The 17633-nt window shown below is 41.0% G+C and overlaps 1 protein-coding gene and 1 long non-coding RNA gene across 2 annotated transcripts; both read right to left on the bottom strand.

Annotated features, from left to right (window-relative positions):
• Positions 1–328: 328 nt before the first annotated feature.
• LOC133130374 (GTPase HRas) lies at positions 329–6075 on the bottom strand. Its single transcript, XM_061244928.1, has 5 exons — positions 5946–6075; positions 5645–5823; positions 5121–5280; positions 4078–4201; positions 329–3845 (listed from the first exon to the last, which is right to left on the bottom strand). The coding sequence occupies exons 1-4, from the start codon at positions 6054–6056 to the stop codon at positions 4082–4084; spliced, it is 570 nt and encodes a 189-aa protein (XP_061100912.1). The 5' UTR covers positions 6057–6075; the 3' UTR covers positions 329–3845; positions 4078–4081.
• Positions 6076–11695: 5620 nt separating this feature from the next.
• Positions 11696–15710, bottom strand: LOC133131477 (uncharacterized). Its single transcript, XR_009709029.1, has 3 exons — positions 15531–15710; positions 15301–15364; positions 11696–13083 (listed from the first exon to the last, which is right to left on the bottom strand). It is a non-coding gene; the product is annotated as an uncharacterized LOC133131477 (long non-coding RNA).
• Positions 15711–17633: the final 1923 nt, after the last annotated feature.

Below are 17633 nucleotides of genomic sequence, written 5' to 3'. Positions count from 1 at the left end.
AAAATGTATAAAAACATGGTTTAATAACATCTGAAAATCTGCATTTTGGTCACATGTGAATTGTTTGATTATAGAGAGTGGAAATAAAACATTACTCAAAAAATCCAAAAAAAGGCAAGGTATGTCCAAACTTTTGACTGGTACTATAACAGTTCAATGGGTGGGCCTTGTGTAGCTTGCAGGTTTAGATACTGATGTGTCTTGTAAACTTGCGTATTTAAAATGCTTAAAATAGCTTATAGTACTGCAACTATATTTCAGGGAAACACCTCTGTAGAATGACAGGCGCCTTCTCTGTAAGAGTGAAACAGAGAACTTGTGAAATCTGTGGATTTTTGTATTTTTATTGAAGTTTTTTTCTGTTACAACACACAACTATGTGGAATTCTTACAACACAGGAATCTCTTCCTTTTTTTACATACTAATGTTTATCCACATTTATCCCCAGTTTTGACTGCCAAGTTGTATTTGTGGGCCCAGCAAGTCTGTTGAGACTCATCCAAAAGCATCTTCTGCCAGCCACCCATTTTTCTCTGCAGCCCATATTAGCTGCACATTCATTGCATCATTCAATATCTGAATACACTTCAGCAACTGGAGGTAGGCCTACAGAAGAGTCGCTGTTTCACAATAAAGGGTAAAAGGTCAGGCAACTCGGGTAAATCAGTTGCCTCAATAAGTTTCCACCAAAAAAGGAATGAAAGATAAGTCTTGATTCGGTCATCATTCATATCACAGTGAGAGAAATACAAAACAGCACACATTTGCTTAAGACACAGTATTTACGCAAGAAATGGATGTTGTGGTTTCTGAAATGTTAAATTATAGTGCTATAATGTATGCAGTACAGTACAAATTTAATTTTGTAATATTTTTTTCAATTGTACAAGATATTAATGACACAAATTCCATGAATGTACATTAGTGCAATAAAAAAAAAAAAAAAAAAACAATTAGCACTGTCCTGGCTCAGAAATCATGAAATTAAAAATTATTCCATCATCTAGAGCTCCAAACAATAACCAGGTGAATGAATAACATTCTTCCCTTTGATTCCAATATCTTGTCAGACACAAGTATGGGCTACACACCCACATACCAACAGGCTGGCAAGACCCAGGCTGGTGTGTTCACAAGTAGAATATACGTATTTATAACATAGCGGACATAACTGAGCATTCCTGTACACTGCTGAACATCACTGAGCATTATTGAACTGTACTCCACATTAACACCCCATATTCCTGATGTATTAGTATCTCAGAGGTGCTACCGTATAATTCAAGTTTCCAAATGGTCCACTAAACAGAGACCTCACCTCGCCCCAACACACACACACACCCCACACACAGCACAACCTAGCAGCACATTATCATATAAAGGGTTATATAGGGTCAGGGTTATAAAAGTTTATAAAGGTAGTATTATTTTCCTTGAAAGGATAATCCCTAAATTTAATCAACCATTGTCCTTCACAAACACAGGTCACCAAATTATGCAATCACCAAAAAAGTAATGTGTAATGAAAAATGCTTTATTTGTAAACTAAGGACAAATGTTGACTGAATCCAGCGGGAAGTTATTGGAGTAAATGGATTGTACCATTTTAATAGAAACGGTTAGTCAGGGTTGAGATACTCTTCCTCGATGACAGGCATGCAAATTGCAAAGCCTGATGGGGAATAATTGTAGTCACTAAAACGCAGTAAAACCAATGTTTACGCAACTGATTTCAATTGACACACACTTCAAACCTATGTGCTCCAGCTCTCATTTTTCCTGCCACACACACACACACACACACACACACACACACACACTAAAATCAATCATATCTACCTGAACTCTTCACATGCTGTTGGCTAACAAAATATAGAACTTGTTGCAATTACTGCATTCCTCTACCCTGCAATTTAAATATATAATCTTCACATAGAAGGGCCTAGAGATCAGAATTTGACCACACATACAGGGGAAAAGAAAGCTCACTGAAACTTTACCGTTCACAGCTTCAGAACTAGAATCAAGCACAGCAGAAGATATGCACCATTTTTAATCTGTTAATTTTGACATTTATAACATGAAGAGGTTTCTAGTGGGTAATAATGTCACACTTGAAATAATGAGTTTACAGCCACAGAGAAGCAAGATGTTTCTCAAGTTGAGGGGAGAATTCAGTCTGTGCTACAGGCAGACAGATTACGTCTTTCTGCGAAACAGAACAAAGGTCCCCATCTCACCCTTCCTGTACAAGTCACTAGTGAGGCTCTGCAGAACCTTGTTTCCTCAGCCAGCGATGGCCTACTGGTATACCCCTGTCATATGTATTATTCCTGGCTGCAGCGGTTAGCCACTTACACTGAGAAATTAATGTTAAACCCCACACATTCAGCGATCAGCCAGTCACACTGTACAAGAAAAGGAGAAGAAATTCTAAAGCTATGAATGCGGATAGCTAGCTTTCAGTTCAGTACACATCTCTCTTGGCAGAGGGAACTAACCCTACAGCTGCGATTCATCTAAATGCTGCAGATCCACAGATAACCAAGATCCAGCTCTGCACGCACTACACGCATATAGCCAAAGGCAACCCCACTCAGGGCAGACAGATCCCACCACTCCCCTCCACCCTTACACCTACCGCCATCTACAGTGCACATACACCCCTAGACCCACCTCCCACAATGACACGCATACACCTTACACACACCTCCAGGCTGCACCCCCCTCCCCCCATAACATACATACACCCTTGCACTGATGTCTATCCATGATACATATACACCCCTACACCAACCTCTATCCATCACACACATACACAAACAGCCCTACACCCACCTCCACCCAGACACAAAGACCCCTACACTAACCTCCAACCATGACACACATACACCCCTAAAGCCACATACGTCCACCAAAGACATATCCATAAACCAACAGAATGTGATGGCTTTTCACATCATTTTACCTAATCATACAATACAGTCTTTTGAAAACCTACAATATTCACAACCAAAAGCCTCATGGATACCCATACAACTGCTGTAGTCATCATTCTCGTTCTATTTATCAGACTCTGGCAACCCCCTATCTAGACCTCCTTTTGGCAGCAGGTAAAATTATTATCATGACTGCTTACAATGTGTGCATAAGTACTATACAATCTTAAAAAAAAACTTAAAAAAAAAAAACTATACTTAAAAGTGTATTTTAAAAATGAACAAATATTAAACTTTGGGCTAAAAAGAGACAACCCCATGATGCAAATGCTTTAGACACCAGCTGGGAATCGGATCCATTTGGCCATTTTGAGGAAGCTGAGCATGGCCTGCAGGTAGAGATGGACTGTGATAAAGTATATGGATGGGATACAGTTTGAGTTGGTCACGGTAGTCCAGTTGCTAGTAAAGTGGAATGGGCACAGGACAGAATGGTGTCACAGGACAGGGACTGCTCGAGCAGAGACATCAGTGTGAAGAACAGTGCTGCGACCGTTAAAACAATAATGTAATGAGACGGGTGGAGTTTCCCCACAGTGTTAGCACAGTGTTTTTACAGACGGACAATTCAGTATTGTCGGGCCTCTGGCAGACACGGGAATCCGGACAAGTGTTGGAAGTCCGTCCAGCCAATGAGAGCACAGTCAGGGGGGTCTCTCCAGCCAATGAGAACTTCAGACAGGGGCTTCTCCAGCTAACGAGAGCTGCAGTCAGGTGCCTCACCAGCCAATCAGCGCTGCCGTCAGACAGATGCCTTGGTTTTGTCCTCACACTGTTGTCGCAGCCCCTCTTCAGTTCATGCCTGCTCTTTTGCCTGTCTCTGTGGGGCACCCGTCACCCTGGATCTGTTGACAGAAGAGTAGAGCACTTCTTTGAAAACATGTTGAAGGCAAGATTTTTGATTAGCGATATGTGACGAAGGCAAGAGACATATAGGGACATATAGACAAACAGGAGATACAGGGACAGGCAGACACACAAGAGATACAGGGACAGACAGACACACAGGGAGATATAGTGATAGACAGGCACAAACAGGTTCAAGAATGGACAGACAGGTTGAAGCAGTCAGCCTACCTGGTCATGACACCACACAGCGGCAATTCATGCAGTCCTGACCACTCTCATCAGGAGGGTTCAGTTTCCTCAGCTTGTGCTGCCTGATCTCACGGACTAGCGTGTAGAAGGCATCCTCTACTCCCTGAAAAGGCATGGCGAGCATTACATTTAGGGTATTGCTCTTCAGCATGTGAAAATAAAACAATCATTCACAACAAATCGGACGGAAATGTGCCCTTCAGTTATTAATAAACACTAAACAGCACACATTTAAATCTCAAAGGTTGTTTTAGTAGCATTGTTATTTTATGGGGCACTAGAATACAACCAGCATGCACTGTATGTGAAGTGCTTACTGTGCCCTATTACTCTATCCTCACTTTGTTACCTTTTCCATTCAGCTGACAGAAACCGTACGTGCCATCAAGATTACATTCGAAGTATTTGCTCATGAGTCAAATTCACTAGGACACTTCATCCACCCACTGAATGAAAATTCTACCTTTATTCAATTTTGTAGCATCTTATCCTTCATCCTAATTTGAGTAAGAATGCAACTATGATGCATGATGCAAGAATGATTACTATTAAAATTAAAATTCTAATGATTCAAATGAAAACTACACTTTCTTTACAACTTCCTTTTCACAGCTTCTCCAATAGAAAAATTAGACAATGAGGACAAGAAAATAATGGATCTCTTTTGCATAAAATGTAACTAAATACTGATGTTGTTACTGAGATGTTAATCAATGAATACGGCCTTGCATTACACTGAGACTGTCGAAAGTTTATGCAAAAAAAAAAAAAAGGAAAACTGGAAGTGGAACTCAAGGGAGGAGGCAGTGGGAATTCACGTCAGAGATGTTTTGTTTTGGTGTTGCTATGGAAACGCAGACAGAAATACAGAAATGTAACGGGGAAATTCCTGACGATTGTTTAATTGTCGCGTCGACGTGTGTAGGGGAGAACAATAGGAGATTAAGCGTAAAACCTGGGAAGAACACTGTAGCTCCGTGTGTTCACTGAGCAAGCTGCCATCGGGGACCTGGCCCAGTTACCTGCCGTGTTTTGGCCGAGGTCTCTATGCAGGGGATTCCGTAGCTGCGGGCCAGATCCTGCGCTTGTCGTGTGTCCACGGTGCGAGCCGGGAGGTCACACTTATTACCCACCAGCACCATGGGCACATCATCAGAGTCCTTCACCCGTTTGATCTGCTCTCTGCAGACACACACACACACACACACACATGCAAGAAAGACATAAGATTGAGGTCTTGATGCTACAGACTAAAAAAAAAAAAAAAAAAAAGCTTGGAAGTGGGCTCGGTCAGAACAGAAATATTGTTTGAGTATTACGGGTTTACGGGTTGTATGTACATATCTGTTGCTACATGCTTTGTATCCTGTGGTTTCAATCGAGAGTGAATAAATCACACTCTTAAAGCAAGAAAAATGCACAAAAAAGAAAGACATAAAAACTGATTACTTTATTGGTTATTTGATGTTGTTGGCATTAAGTGAAACCAGCCAAAATGTCCAAGAAACACAAACACAATCATACACTCATACGCCCCAGCAGATACCTGTACTGGTGAATGTCCTCAAAGGACTTGGTGTTGTTAATGGCAAAGACACAGAGGAAGCCTTCCCCAGTCCTCATATACTGGTCCCGCATGGCGCTGTACTCCTCCTGGCCCGCTGTGTCCAGGATGTCCAGCAGGCACGTCTCTCCGTCAATCACCACCTGCTTCCTGTAGGAGTCCTGGAAGGAGCGCGACCCCTCCACGTTAATCTCCGCCATCTTCAAGTAGGAGCCCTTCTAAAGGGCGAGATACCTTCACACATTCTCAAATGTATGCAGCTCACAAACTCGCACACACCTACCTCAATTGTGGGGTCATACTCATCCACAAAGTGGTTCTGGATGAGCTGGATAGTGAGTGCACTCTTCCCCACACCACCTGCTCCAACCACCACCAGCTTATACTCCGTCATCCTGAGATCAGCACTACTGCAGATAAGAGATAGAGATAGATACGGGTGAGTTAGTTGCACACCAGCTGCACTCTCAGGTCAATTATTATGCTTGAATGGAAAACCCAGCTTTCTTCCGGACACTGAGACGACCCTGGCCAACCATCCCCACTACAAGAACACATGGAGGGAATTCTCAGGAGAAAGGCCATGAGATGGAGAGAGGATGAGACTTGGGGAGCGGGCAGATCCACTGCCCTACCATTGGGCCATTAAGGCTTTTAATTGGTTAAAAGACTGGCATTAGAGAAGCCTGTGCCTGCAGTAACTGATATGTAATGGAGTGATAATAGCAAGAGGAAACTCTCCTGGGGGGGTCATCATGGAAGCCAGACAGGCACAAATACTCCACCTATGAATATGACATCAATGTCCAGCATGACATCATGAGCCCCAGAGAGGAGATAGTGCTGTGCATAAAGAACTGGTACAAATGTACAAAAACAGGAAAGATTATGGGTACAGTAATTAAACATCAGAAGAAATTGACATTACCACACACAGCACAACAATGCAACATAATCCACAGTAAACTCAGAGACACAGGTAAAGGAAATCAGGTCCAAGCAGGCCGGCTACAGACAATTCCCGATGATCAGTCCCTTTTGTGAGGTCTACCAGTCAGCATAATCTCTGTTATTTGGACGTGTATGGTCACTCACAGTGCCAAGCAGAACGTGGCTGAAAGCCGGCGAGTCTGCATGGATAACAGGACCGCTGATACCTGCACCACAGAGGAAAGGCCACTTATGGCTTTGTGAACATGGAATGCAGCACCTGATCAATGGCTCAAATCAAAGAATCTACAGCTAAAGTCTGACAAAAAGGCTTGAAACGACTGCTAGCAACCAGCACATTACTGAAAGATACTGACCACTTTTCAATGTTCATGAAAAAGGCAACACTGCTGGTAGAAGCTTACTGTACGGAAAGACCTTAAACTAGCAGCTAGCTTACTACCGCAAGAATGAGAGTTTCTGAAAGGCCTAGAGCTACTGTATGAATGTATAAAAAAATAAAATAAAATAAAATTCCCACGTTCTACACCCATAATAATGTACCTTGCTATTCCTCACCACACCACTGTCTCTCCCATTTGGACGGTGAAGGTTGCCATTGCTGAGACCCTTCTCATTCTGAGACATTTATAGTCTCATTGATGCTTATTGGCATGCGTGGTTACGGTCCCTTCAAACATTTTACAGCAGTGAAAAACACATTCAGACGTTGAGACTTGTATGTTTAGCAAATGAACATGCACCAGTTTGGCCTATTTCTTTCAGCAATGAGTATAGCTAGATGGTGATACAGCCAACCAAGTGTAAAGCAGTCTCTTTTACCAGTTTATTCCTGCCATTCTCAGAATTGCAAAAAGCCATTTTCACACATGAATTCTGGTGAACAAGTTTCTTGCAATTAAAAATTAGTCATTTTCACCTGTTGCATGAAACAAACCTGCGGTTAATAATTTAAGAAAAATCTCTCCTAAGAAGTTTATTCTATTGATTTATCAGCAACATCCTTAACACCAGCAACTTGCAATTTGAGTTGTATTTCTGCGGTGCCGAGTCCGACACTGAGGACACATTTAAGAACTGCTGTGTGCTTGTTGCGTGCATTTGTGCATTTGTGTGTGTAACTGTACCTGTGTGAGTTAGTGAGCAAGTGAGTGAGACATAATTAGCGGCATTACTCTGTCCCCAGAACAGTGGTACTGGTGGTTACCCTGGAAGCATCTTGGATAACCCTTTGCAAAGGCCCCCAGCATCATGGGAAACCAAGGATTTTCTTTTAAATAAAAATCTCAACATAAGAGTCCAGGTAATATCACCCAGTTTGGATGATTTATACAGCAGCCATTACAATCAAATCGAGTAATGTGTGATTTGCCAAGGGACAATGTTTGCTGAAGTTCTACACACAGATGCAATCTGTTGTATAATGCAATTTCAGCATTAAGACATTACTGTGACCACACCTTGCCTGTTCGTGATCTGGGTGATGAATATGTTGCAAATAAACCGTATTATGAAATATCTTCACATATAAATCCCCACTTTATCCATCATTATCACTTCAAATATGTAATGCAAAGCTAATAACATTAGTGACCTACAATGGCCCTAGGTACAGCTCTAGTTAGTCTCAGATGTTTATAAACATGATCATGTTGCTGAGGAGGGGAAATTATCACTATTGCAAAACCTGAACACGATAAACGGCTCTCACACTCCAGACGCAATTTAAGTGTTAGAAATACTGCGTAGTTAGCCCAATTGACATAAATAAATGAATGAGACGATAGACAATGTGTGTGTTATATACACCGTAGGCCTGCTTGCAAACCTTAAATACACCAATTCCATTCGAATTAGACTAATCGCGATAAACTATAACGACTGCACAATAAATACAGACGGGCGGAAAATACCAGCTAAATCAAACGCGAAATTGTGGATCGAGGTTTCCAGACGGGAATATGTTGTTGTTGTAGCATAACGGGGCGTCACCCTTGTCAGTGTAGCCTACATCCAAATGACACAGATGTGGTCGCAACCAAACAAAACGTTAACTCATCACCGCACTTTACGTCATTTTGTAGCCTAATTGTACAAAGACATCTGGTACCTTAGCACTTTCAAGTAGCCTTGATTTCGCTTGAATTATATCCTAAAAGCATATCGCTTACCATAACTTCCATTAAGCTACTGTTTCACAATATCCAGATAGACCAGATAAGTTTGCAAACCACGACCATCCATCACTATGTTCGAATGTTGGCTGCAAAATGCAGCAACATTACTCGAACAGTCGGTTCGATTTGTTATTGGTGCGACAAAACCATTTTTGGTAACGTTCAAACAAATAATTGCAATTATACTGTCGTGGCACCGTGAGGCATTTCAGCATGGCTGGGATCGTGTGGATTTAGAAGAAAACTGCACCGCATTTTAAATGAAGGAATGGGTCCTGATTTTGGTGGATTCGTCATTTCCCTACCGACTAAGAAATTCCCCGAGTATGCCTGCTAGAACACAATTTTCAATGAATGATATGGAAATCAGAAAGTGGTTGGTAAAAGGATACACTGCAAAGCATACCGTATACTCACATCAAACACAGTTTTTCAAATTCGTAGAAGGGATAAGGTCCTGCCAACACACTCAATTAGCTCCTCTTCGCCTTACCACATCTGCTTCCACTGCAAAAATACATTCAAATGTTGCCTCGTTTTAAATTTACTCTACCACCCATTGGAATGGCCCATTCGCTGAGCATGCATTCACTGCTTTCGGTGAGGTCAGAATAGGCTACAGCCGGCTACAACCTACAACGAAAAAATCTGCAAAGGAAAAGAGGGGAGAATGCAGCAGCCCACGCCCAACCTCTACGACATAGCTGCACCGACAATACGGCCAACCCCTTCAATAGGCTATCGCTTGGATAGCCGACGTGGTGCATGGCTACTTTGTCGGGCGATTTCTACAAAATACATACATATAAGAAGTATTTCAGCTGACACTGTGTTTTATAACAATTGTGCTATTCATATCGCTAATTAATAAAACCTTCCCAAACACATGCGTAGTGAGGTTAGGCAAACAGATTGCAAATGCGGTTAGTTTAGGCTACATCTAATTTCTAGCCGTAGTAGAGGGGTTTCTCTTTCAGGTTTTAAAATGGAAATTTCTGCCAGGTAAAACCATAGACTGTGGTAAAACATGTTTTTAAAAACGCTAATTATCGCTTCAGCTTACATTTACCATGAGCCACACTGTGCACCATGACAGGAAGCGGGCAACACGCCACTCTCCATATGTAATTACGCATGTATCACTATTAAGGATTAATCGAGTTTGTCAGAAAGCGCCACTTGAACTTGTTGAAGAAGTCAGAATAGGCCCGTTTTTGTTATTTGGGCAGCAGCTGCTTGTTGATGGAATTTTTAATTTAGCAGTGTCGCAGATACAAAATACACAAAACAGTAATTGGTCCAATTTTATATCAGTTACTGTAATTGGAATAAAAAAGATCTGCCTTTTACAATTAATATTCACACATTCAAAAAGGTACACATTTTGTTCTCAATTGCAAAAAATAAAATAAAAATAAAAATACAATAGTGTGGTACTGCAGGTCTGTCAGTAGGTGGTGCAGTAGGCTTGAATTTATTGAGTGCAGGTCAATAATTTATTCATTTGCATCTGTTTATGTAGTGCATTTCTATAGGTCTGTAAGTGGCCGATTCAGAAAGTCTGTACTTAAAGTCGATCCATATTTACCAGGAACAGTGCACATTTTCAGTTTCCACATCAATGTAAATGTGCCAGAGTTAGTTAATGAGCTCATCAATCTCATCTGTGATCCCTAGCCTGCATGTCTTTGGACAAAATTTTATTCTATGTTAGTATTTGAATAGAAGTTCCCTGCTGTGGTGTACTGTAAGAGTCAGTGCCAGGAGCTGGAGCGGTATCAGTCAAGTGCCTTCTGCTCAAGGAAATGTCCTGGAGGATATGCACTGATCTCTATTGCTTTGCCCATTGTTAATCTCTCCAAGAAAATGTGCCTGTGAATTCCTGATATGCTATTCTACTATTCATGTAGTGTTTTGCAGCACAGATCCAATGAGAGAGAGAAAAACATATACCCTGTTCTTGTTTGCCTGGAACAGTTGTTCAGTTTAAGTTTAGTTCAATGGTTGCATGAGAACTTAGCATCCTTGCTCCTGGGCTAACAACTTTTTTCTGTATTTTCAACAAGGCAAGTCATTAAAGCTTTTGGTTGGTTTTCCAGTTAAACACTGTTTTCCACATTGTAACCTGTCTGGTTGTGAGCCTCTGCCTCTTTTGGTATGTCTGTAGTGGCTGTTGCTAGTTAGGTAGCCGCAGGAATCCTGGGCTACCTGACAGCTGGGTCTTCTTGGCCAAACAAATTGCATTATCAACAAAAACAATAACAGCAGGCATTATTTCGGTGTAGCCTGAAGAATACACTCTCAAAAATGAAAAGGCCCTAAAAAGGTTTGTCGCTGGGGAGGTACCCGTTCGCTGCACAAAATTGTACCTCTAGCCGGCAATATCTAACTAATTTGCACCTCATTTGCTTGGAGAATGTACACATTTGTACCCAAAGAGAACATTTTGGAACATGTGATCCTTGAAGAACATAAATGTACCTGCACAGTGAGTTTTTTTCTGAGAGCGCAGCAGGGAGGCAGCAGTAGCAGGGGGTGGAGGCCGAGGCCTGCGTGATGGAGGTGAGGAGGCCTGCGTGATGGAGGTGACGAGGCCTGCGTGATGGAGGTGACAAGGGCAGTGGGGATGGTGGAGGCACTGTAGTCTATTTTAGTACTTTCATTTCATTTTTATTTGCATCTGCATTACTGCTTTAGCCCCTGTTTTGCTATACTCTAATGGGGATTCCTGCCAACTGTGTAGAGATGCCAACTTTATATTCATGTCTGATTGCTGATATTTGTTACAAAAACATGCACACATGGCCACATGAGTCAGGAACATGTTTGAGAAAAGAAAGCCACAAAGACACATAATTTTTCAAATAAGTTTAAATAACATGTACACTTTACATGTTATGAATCACTTTGAATGCATTACTGTATGTAAAACCAAAAACCTCCATGTGCAGTTCCTGAAAAACATTCTCACTGCGTTTGAATGGTTGAATAATTTCATTATACTGAAGTGCTCACAAGATGACCTGTTAAAACTGTTAGTAACATTCCCACCGGTTGAATTAAACAGTGCTGCACCAACATATTGATCATATCGGAACATAATGTCCCATTTGAACAAAGACGTTCATAAGGGCCACAGTGAATGCATTTACTCATTGAGTGAGTAACTGACTCAGAAAATGTAGGTTCCGCTACTCTATGCAATCACTTCCACCATCATGCTTTCTCTGTCCCATACTTTAGAGTCACCGATTCCTTGTCCTGCTCTAGTGCCAAGTACTTTGTTGAAAATCCAGAGAAATGCACCCAACCTGTTGAATCCCCTAATATGTGACATTAGTGAGGCAGGACATGTGAGCTTCTCTCCAATAGATGTACTCTCCTTTCATTACGATTATAGGGTTTTGAATTAAATAATTAAAATAACATTTGCGTACATAATATGAAGTTCTCTATTATCTTATTATTAGCTCTAATAGTGATAGCCAGTGCCTTCATAATCGGTGCCTTCATACTGCCTTCATAAGCACTATCATAATCGTTAACGGAGACAGTGGTTAATCTAGAATCTATAAAATAAAGTTTAATTGTGAAGTCAGCCCATTTATTTGGAATGCAGCGCTTATCTTATACATTAAATGAACCCATGCCCAAAATCAAATAAGGTTCTGATGACCAAATGGATTTGCAATGTCACAACATCAGGGTCTCTGACCGTTTTCAAACGCAGACTGAAGACTCATCTCCTCAGGCTGCACCTTTCCCTCCCTACCTCACACTCATGATTAGCCTTGTGTATGCCATAGATTATAATGGCACTTATATCTAGATATAGATATTGCTGTATTGTATTAGATATTGTATTGTTGTACTCTGGGTATTCTAGCTGCCAACCATGGTATGCTAGTTCATAAATTGATGTATTCTTCAAGGTGTTCCGATTGTATCTGTACGTTCACTCTAGGACTCCATACTTGTCCCTGTGTTCGATCTGCACTTCCTTGTACGAGGCTCTGGATAAGAGCGTCTGCTAAATACCTTGCAATGTAATGTAATGCAATGGCAGGTATAGGGCATTGGAGGGTTTATGGTCTAAAGCAGGAAAAGGCAGCCTATACAGTGGCTTCTGCCGCATTTCCATATGCTTTGTTTTTGTAACTTGAGGCTTTGATCTTGAAAACCTGCACTGTGCAGAGTCACAGACTACAACGAGTCAATGACGCTCTTCAGAGGAAGTATTCACCAAAACGGAGGCTTCTGGAACACCTTGACTGGTCTGAAGAGGGTGAGTTACTACGAGAAAAACAAAATGGCAATCATGTAAATACAACTGTACACATCACTTATTCAGATAAGTGTTTCCTGACTGTACAGTAAATACTGTAAAGTAGTGCCACGACTGTAAAGAATGAATCAGCAGAATTTTGATAAAATAAAGGATAAAGGCAGGATATGAAATCAAAGTTAAAGGTTTGAGCAAGTTGGAGCTTGTGGGTCCCTTTGAGTTTAAAAAACACAAAATGTTTGAACTGCTGGTGCAAGGTGCAGGTGTATAGGGCCCCCCTAAATATGGAATATATATATATTCCATATTTAGGGGGGCCCTATACATATATACAGTGGTGCGAAAAAGTGTTTGCCCCCTTCCTGATTTCTTATTTTTTTGCATGTTTGTCACACTTAAATGTTTCAGATCATCAAACAAATTTAAATATTAGTCAAAGACAACACAAGTAAACACAAAATGCAGTTTTTAAATGAAGGTTCTTATTATTAAGGGAGAAAAAAAATCCAAACCTACATGGCCCTGTGTGAAAAAGTGATTGCACCCTAAACCTCATAACTGGTTGGGCCATCTTTAGCAGCAACAACTGCAATCAAGCGTTTGCGATAACTTGCAATGAGTCTCTTACAGCGCTGTGGAGGAACTTTGGCCCACTCATCTTTGCAGAATTGTTGTAATTCAGCCACATTGGAGGGTTTTCGAGCATGAACCGCCTTTTTAAGGTCATGCCACAGCATCTCAGGTCAGGACTTTGACTAGGACACTCCAAAGTCTTCATTTTGTTTTTCTTCAGCCATTCAGAGGTGGACTTGCTGGTGTGTTTTGGATCATTGTCCTGCTGCAGAACCCAAGTTCGTTTCAGCTTGAGGTCACAAACAGATGGCCAGACATTCTCCTTCAGGATTTTTTGGTAGACAGCAGAATTCATGGTTCCATTTATCACAGCAAGTCTTCCAGGTCCTGAAGCAGCAAAACAGCCCCAGACCATCACACTACCACCACCATATTTTACTGTTGGTATGATGTTCTTTTTCTGAAATGCGGTGTTACTTTTACGCCAGATGTAATGGGACACACACCTTCCAAAAAGTTCAACTTTTGTCTCGTCAGACCACAGAGTATTTTCCCAAAAGTCTTGGGGAACATCAAGATGTTTTCTGGCAAAATTAAGATGAGCCTTAATGTTCTTTTTGCTCAGCAGTGGTTTTCGTCTTGGAACTCTGCCATGCAGGCCATTTTTGCCCAGTCTCTTTCTTATGGTGGAGTCATGAACACTGACCTTAACTGAGGCAAGTGAGGCCTGCAGTTCTTTGGATGTTGTTGTGGGGTCTTTTGTGACCTCTTGGATGAGTCGTCGCTGCGCTCTTGGGGTAATTTTGGTCGGCCGGCCACTCCTGGGAAGGTTCACCACTGTTCCATGTTTTCGCCATTTGTGGATAATGGCTCTCACTGTGGTTCGCTGGAGTCCCAAAGCTTTAGAAATGGCTTTATAACCTTTTCCAGAAATCAGGACACTTTTTCACACCACTGTATATATATATGGCCTGTAGCATTGTGATTAAGGTACATGACTGGGACCTGCAAGGTCGGTGGTTTGATCCGAAGCGTCAGCCAAATGTAATGTAATGTACCAGAATATCTGAATCTGAAACTACCACTGCAATTCAGTGAAACAGACAGTCACCGAGGTGTACTACACAATCAATGACACAGACTTCACCTTTATTGAATTAACCACCAACATCATGATGGCTCAGTGCACCATGAATTAGAGGGATGGATGTTGATAGGTGCTATTAAAATATTCATACTCTTTTCACACAAGAGAAACATTTTGATGAAAACTCACATATGGCACATATAACAATATAACAGTAATTGAGGGACAACGGCTGGAACTGATTGTATTTGCTATTATAGCCTGACAGAGTGAACATAGAGCATGCATTGTACAATAGTTTCCACACAACAGATTCACACAGTTAACTTCGACAACCTGTGCAGTCTCTCTTGGCTCCATTGCATCCCTAGCGACGGATACCCCGAAAAGCTGGTTAGCCGCTGTCACACGCACAGTGGAGGAGGAACGCAATGTGCGTTAGTCAGTGGCTGACCTGCTTGTGGAAGGAGTTCCATGTGCCCAAGAGGTGCTAGAAGGGTATAATAATAATAATAATAATAATAATAATAATAATAATAATAATAATAATAATAATTTAACTTACGCAATGTATGAGGAGCAGTTGGTATTCTCATTCCAATATTCAGCTGTATTCGATAATGGCAAATCTAATGTCAAATTCAAAGTAGACAATGAATCAAAATCAAGAACTGGTTAAAGCAGGAAATACCAGCAATTAATAACGCAATTTTGGCTTTGTAAATATACTAAAACTATTTACATAATAACATTAAATGAACTATATATTTTGCTGAAGATAAGCGACGTACTCACCAAGCTAATTTTGTTTTTCTTCACGAAGAGGTGTCTTTTCCGGAAATATGTTTTGTGCCATTAGCGTTTCTAGGATTGTAATTTTTTACACAGAAAATAAAATATGGTGATGAAGTTAAAGGTTATTTAATTGTGGTACAGAAGTTAAGTTCCAGAAATCCAGCCCATCCCACACCTCTGTGTCTGCAACCCGACCTGGTTATGCAAATTATTCTTTTATTGGCCTCAAGTACATCCAATGAATAGACAGGGTGGTACTGAAAAGCCCGCCTAATAAGGGTTTCTATCGTATTGCAACCTTTGAGGGTGTGCTACATGTCACCAGTGGGTTCGGTGGATTTTCTTGAGTTATAGCTGGGGCGCGGTGCGTTTTGTTCTGCACGTTTGCTTCGAGAATAAACAATTTTCACGTCATCTTATTCTTGTCACTGGTAAATGTCTCACAGAACAGTGCGTTCTATGATTTCCCATTAATAAATCAAGCGTCGTACACTGCGGGCTCCGTTATCGGAGTCAAAAGAGAATAATTTACGCTCACATTTTGAAATGCCTTGCGCAGAGTGGTTGTACTTTTGTCCCGTAATGCACAGTTTTTCCATGAGCCCAGTGTCTGCATGCACGTACTGAGGAAGTGGAATGGCGTGTGTATCGACATAAGAACGGTAAAGTGCGGAAAGTGAAAGGTTGTGAGGTATAGCACACACAGCGTTCTAAATCCAAAATTATGAATCTGAAATGTAATCCAAAGGTGCAGTTTGCGTGGTCAAGATTATTTGTTGGCATTCAAGCGAGACAACGTTAACAAATTAGCTCCACACTTTCTTTTTAAAATATTGATGTATAATTTGCATGGTAGTGTAGTTTCTTATTTTGCATGGCCAATTATTATTTAAGATTTGAACCTATGACTTTATGGGCATTTCTCTGTTGCTTGAGCACTGTAACACAGTAGCTATAATGTGGATACGTAAAATCAAAATGTTTACAGTTTTTTCTGAATGCTTACACACCAAAAATTGAATGCTTAGACAAAAGAATCAAAACCTTAACTTTTGTAACCATGCCTTAAACAAAGGCACCAAAAGTACAAACACATTATCTGCCTTGCACTTTCTGCTACTCACTTCTTGCAAAACACTACACACTGTTTCTTACATTAGACACTTTGTTCATGAATGAAATCTCTTGCAATCATTGGGAAAACACTCCTGAACTGGCAACACCCACACACGCACATGAAAACACATATACACTAATTGAACACAAATCAGTCTGAGCCTTAGCACTACATTGTACTACTACACTACTACATTGTATTAGCTATCGTATTGTTTATTAGCTGTCGTATTGTGTATTAGCTATCATATTGTTATATTCTAGCTGCCAACCGTGGTAAGCTAGTTTGTAAGTTGATGTATTCTTCAAGGGTTCCAATTGTATCTGTATGGTCACGCTAGGACTCGGAACCATACTGTCCTCTCAGGTCCTCTTCACACTTGTTCCTGTGTTTGATCTGCACTTCATTGTACGTCGCTCTGGATGAGAGCATCCGCTAAATGCCTTGTAATGAAATGTAATGTAATGTACAAATATACCTTAGGTAAGGTAACCTCTTTTGTGAGAACTTTGCAAACATGGAGGCAATGAGAGTAGGAGGAGGATGAAGACAAGAACAGAGAAGGGGACCAGGCAATAGATGGAGATGTATTTCCGACGATACTAGGGCCACTTTGGTGGACCATGTCATAAATCATGATAAGGGAGGCTGGGTAGAGAGTCCAGCCCAACCTGAGTCACTACACAGTAGCATCCATAATATGGACATTTAGACTGGAGAACAGGTATGTTTTCAACTTTCTACACTAGACTGTACCTATGTAATTGTTGCACATCCTTCTGCATCACAGTACAATACAATGTAGTCCTACAATATTAGGTCTGTGTTCCTCAGTGAACAAAAAAATAGGTATAGTGCTGTGAAGTACAATACTGGCATATGTTCCCGAGCTGTATGAGTATATTGGAGTATGAAGTCCAGTCCCATGTTGACTGTGCCATGCACTGATTTGTTGCCCCTGTAGGCAAACTGTTGGGGTTCTAACA

The sequence above is a fragment of the Conger conger genome, chromosome 6 (assembly GCF_963514075.1).
Source record: "Conger conger chromosome 6, fConCon1.1, whole genome shotgun sequence".
Lineage (NCBI taxonomy): Eukaryota > Metazoa > Chordata > Actinopteri > Anguilliformes > Congridae > Conger > Conger conger.
This window is presented reverse-complemented; position numbering and strand designations above follow the sequence as displayed.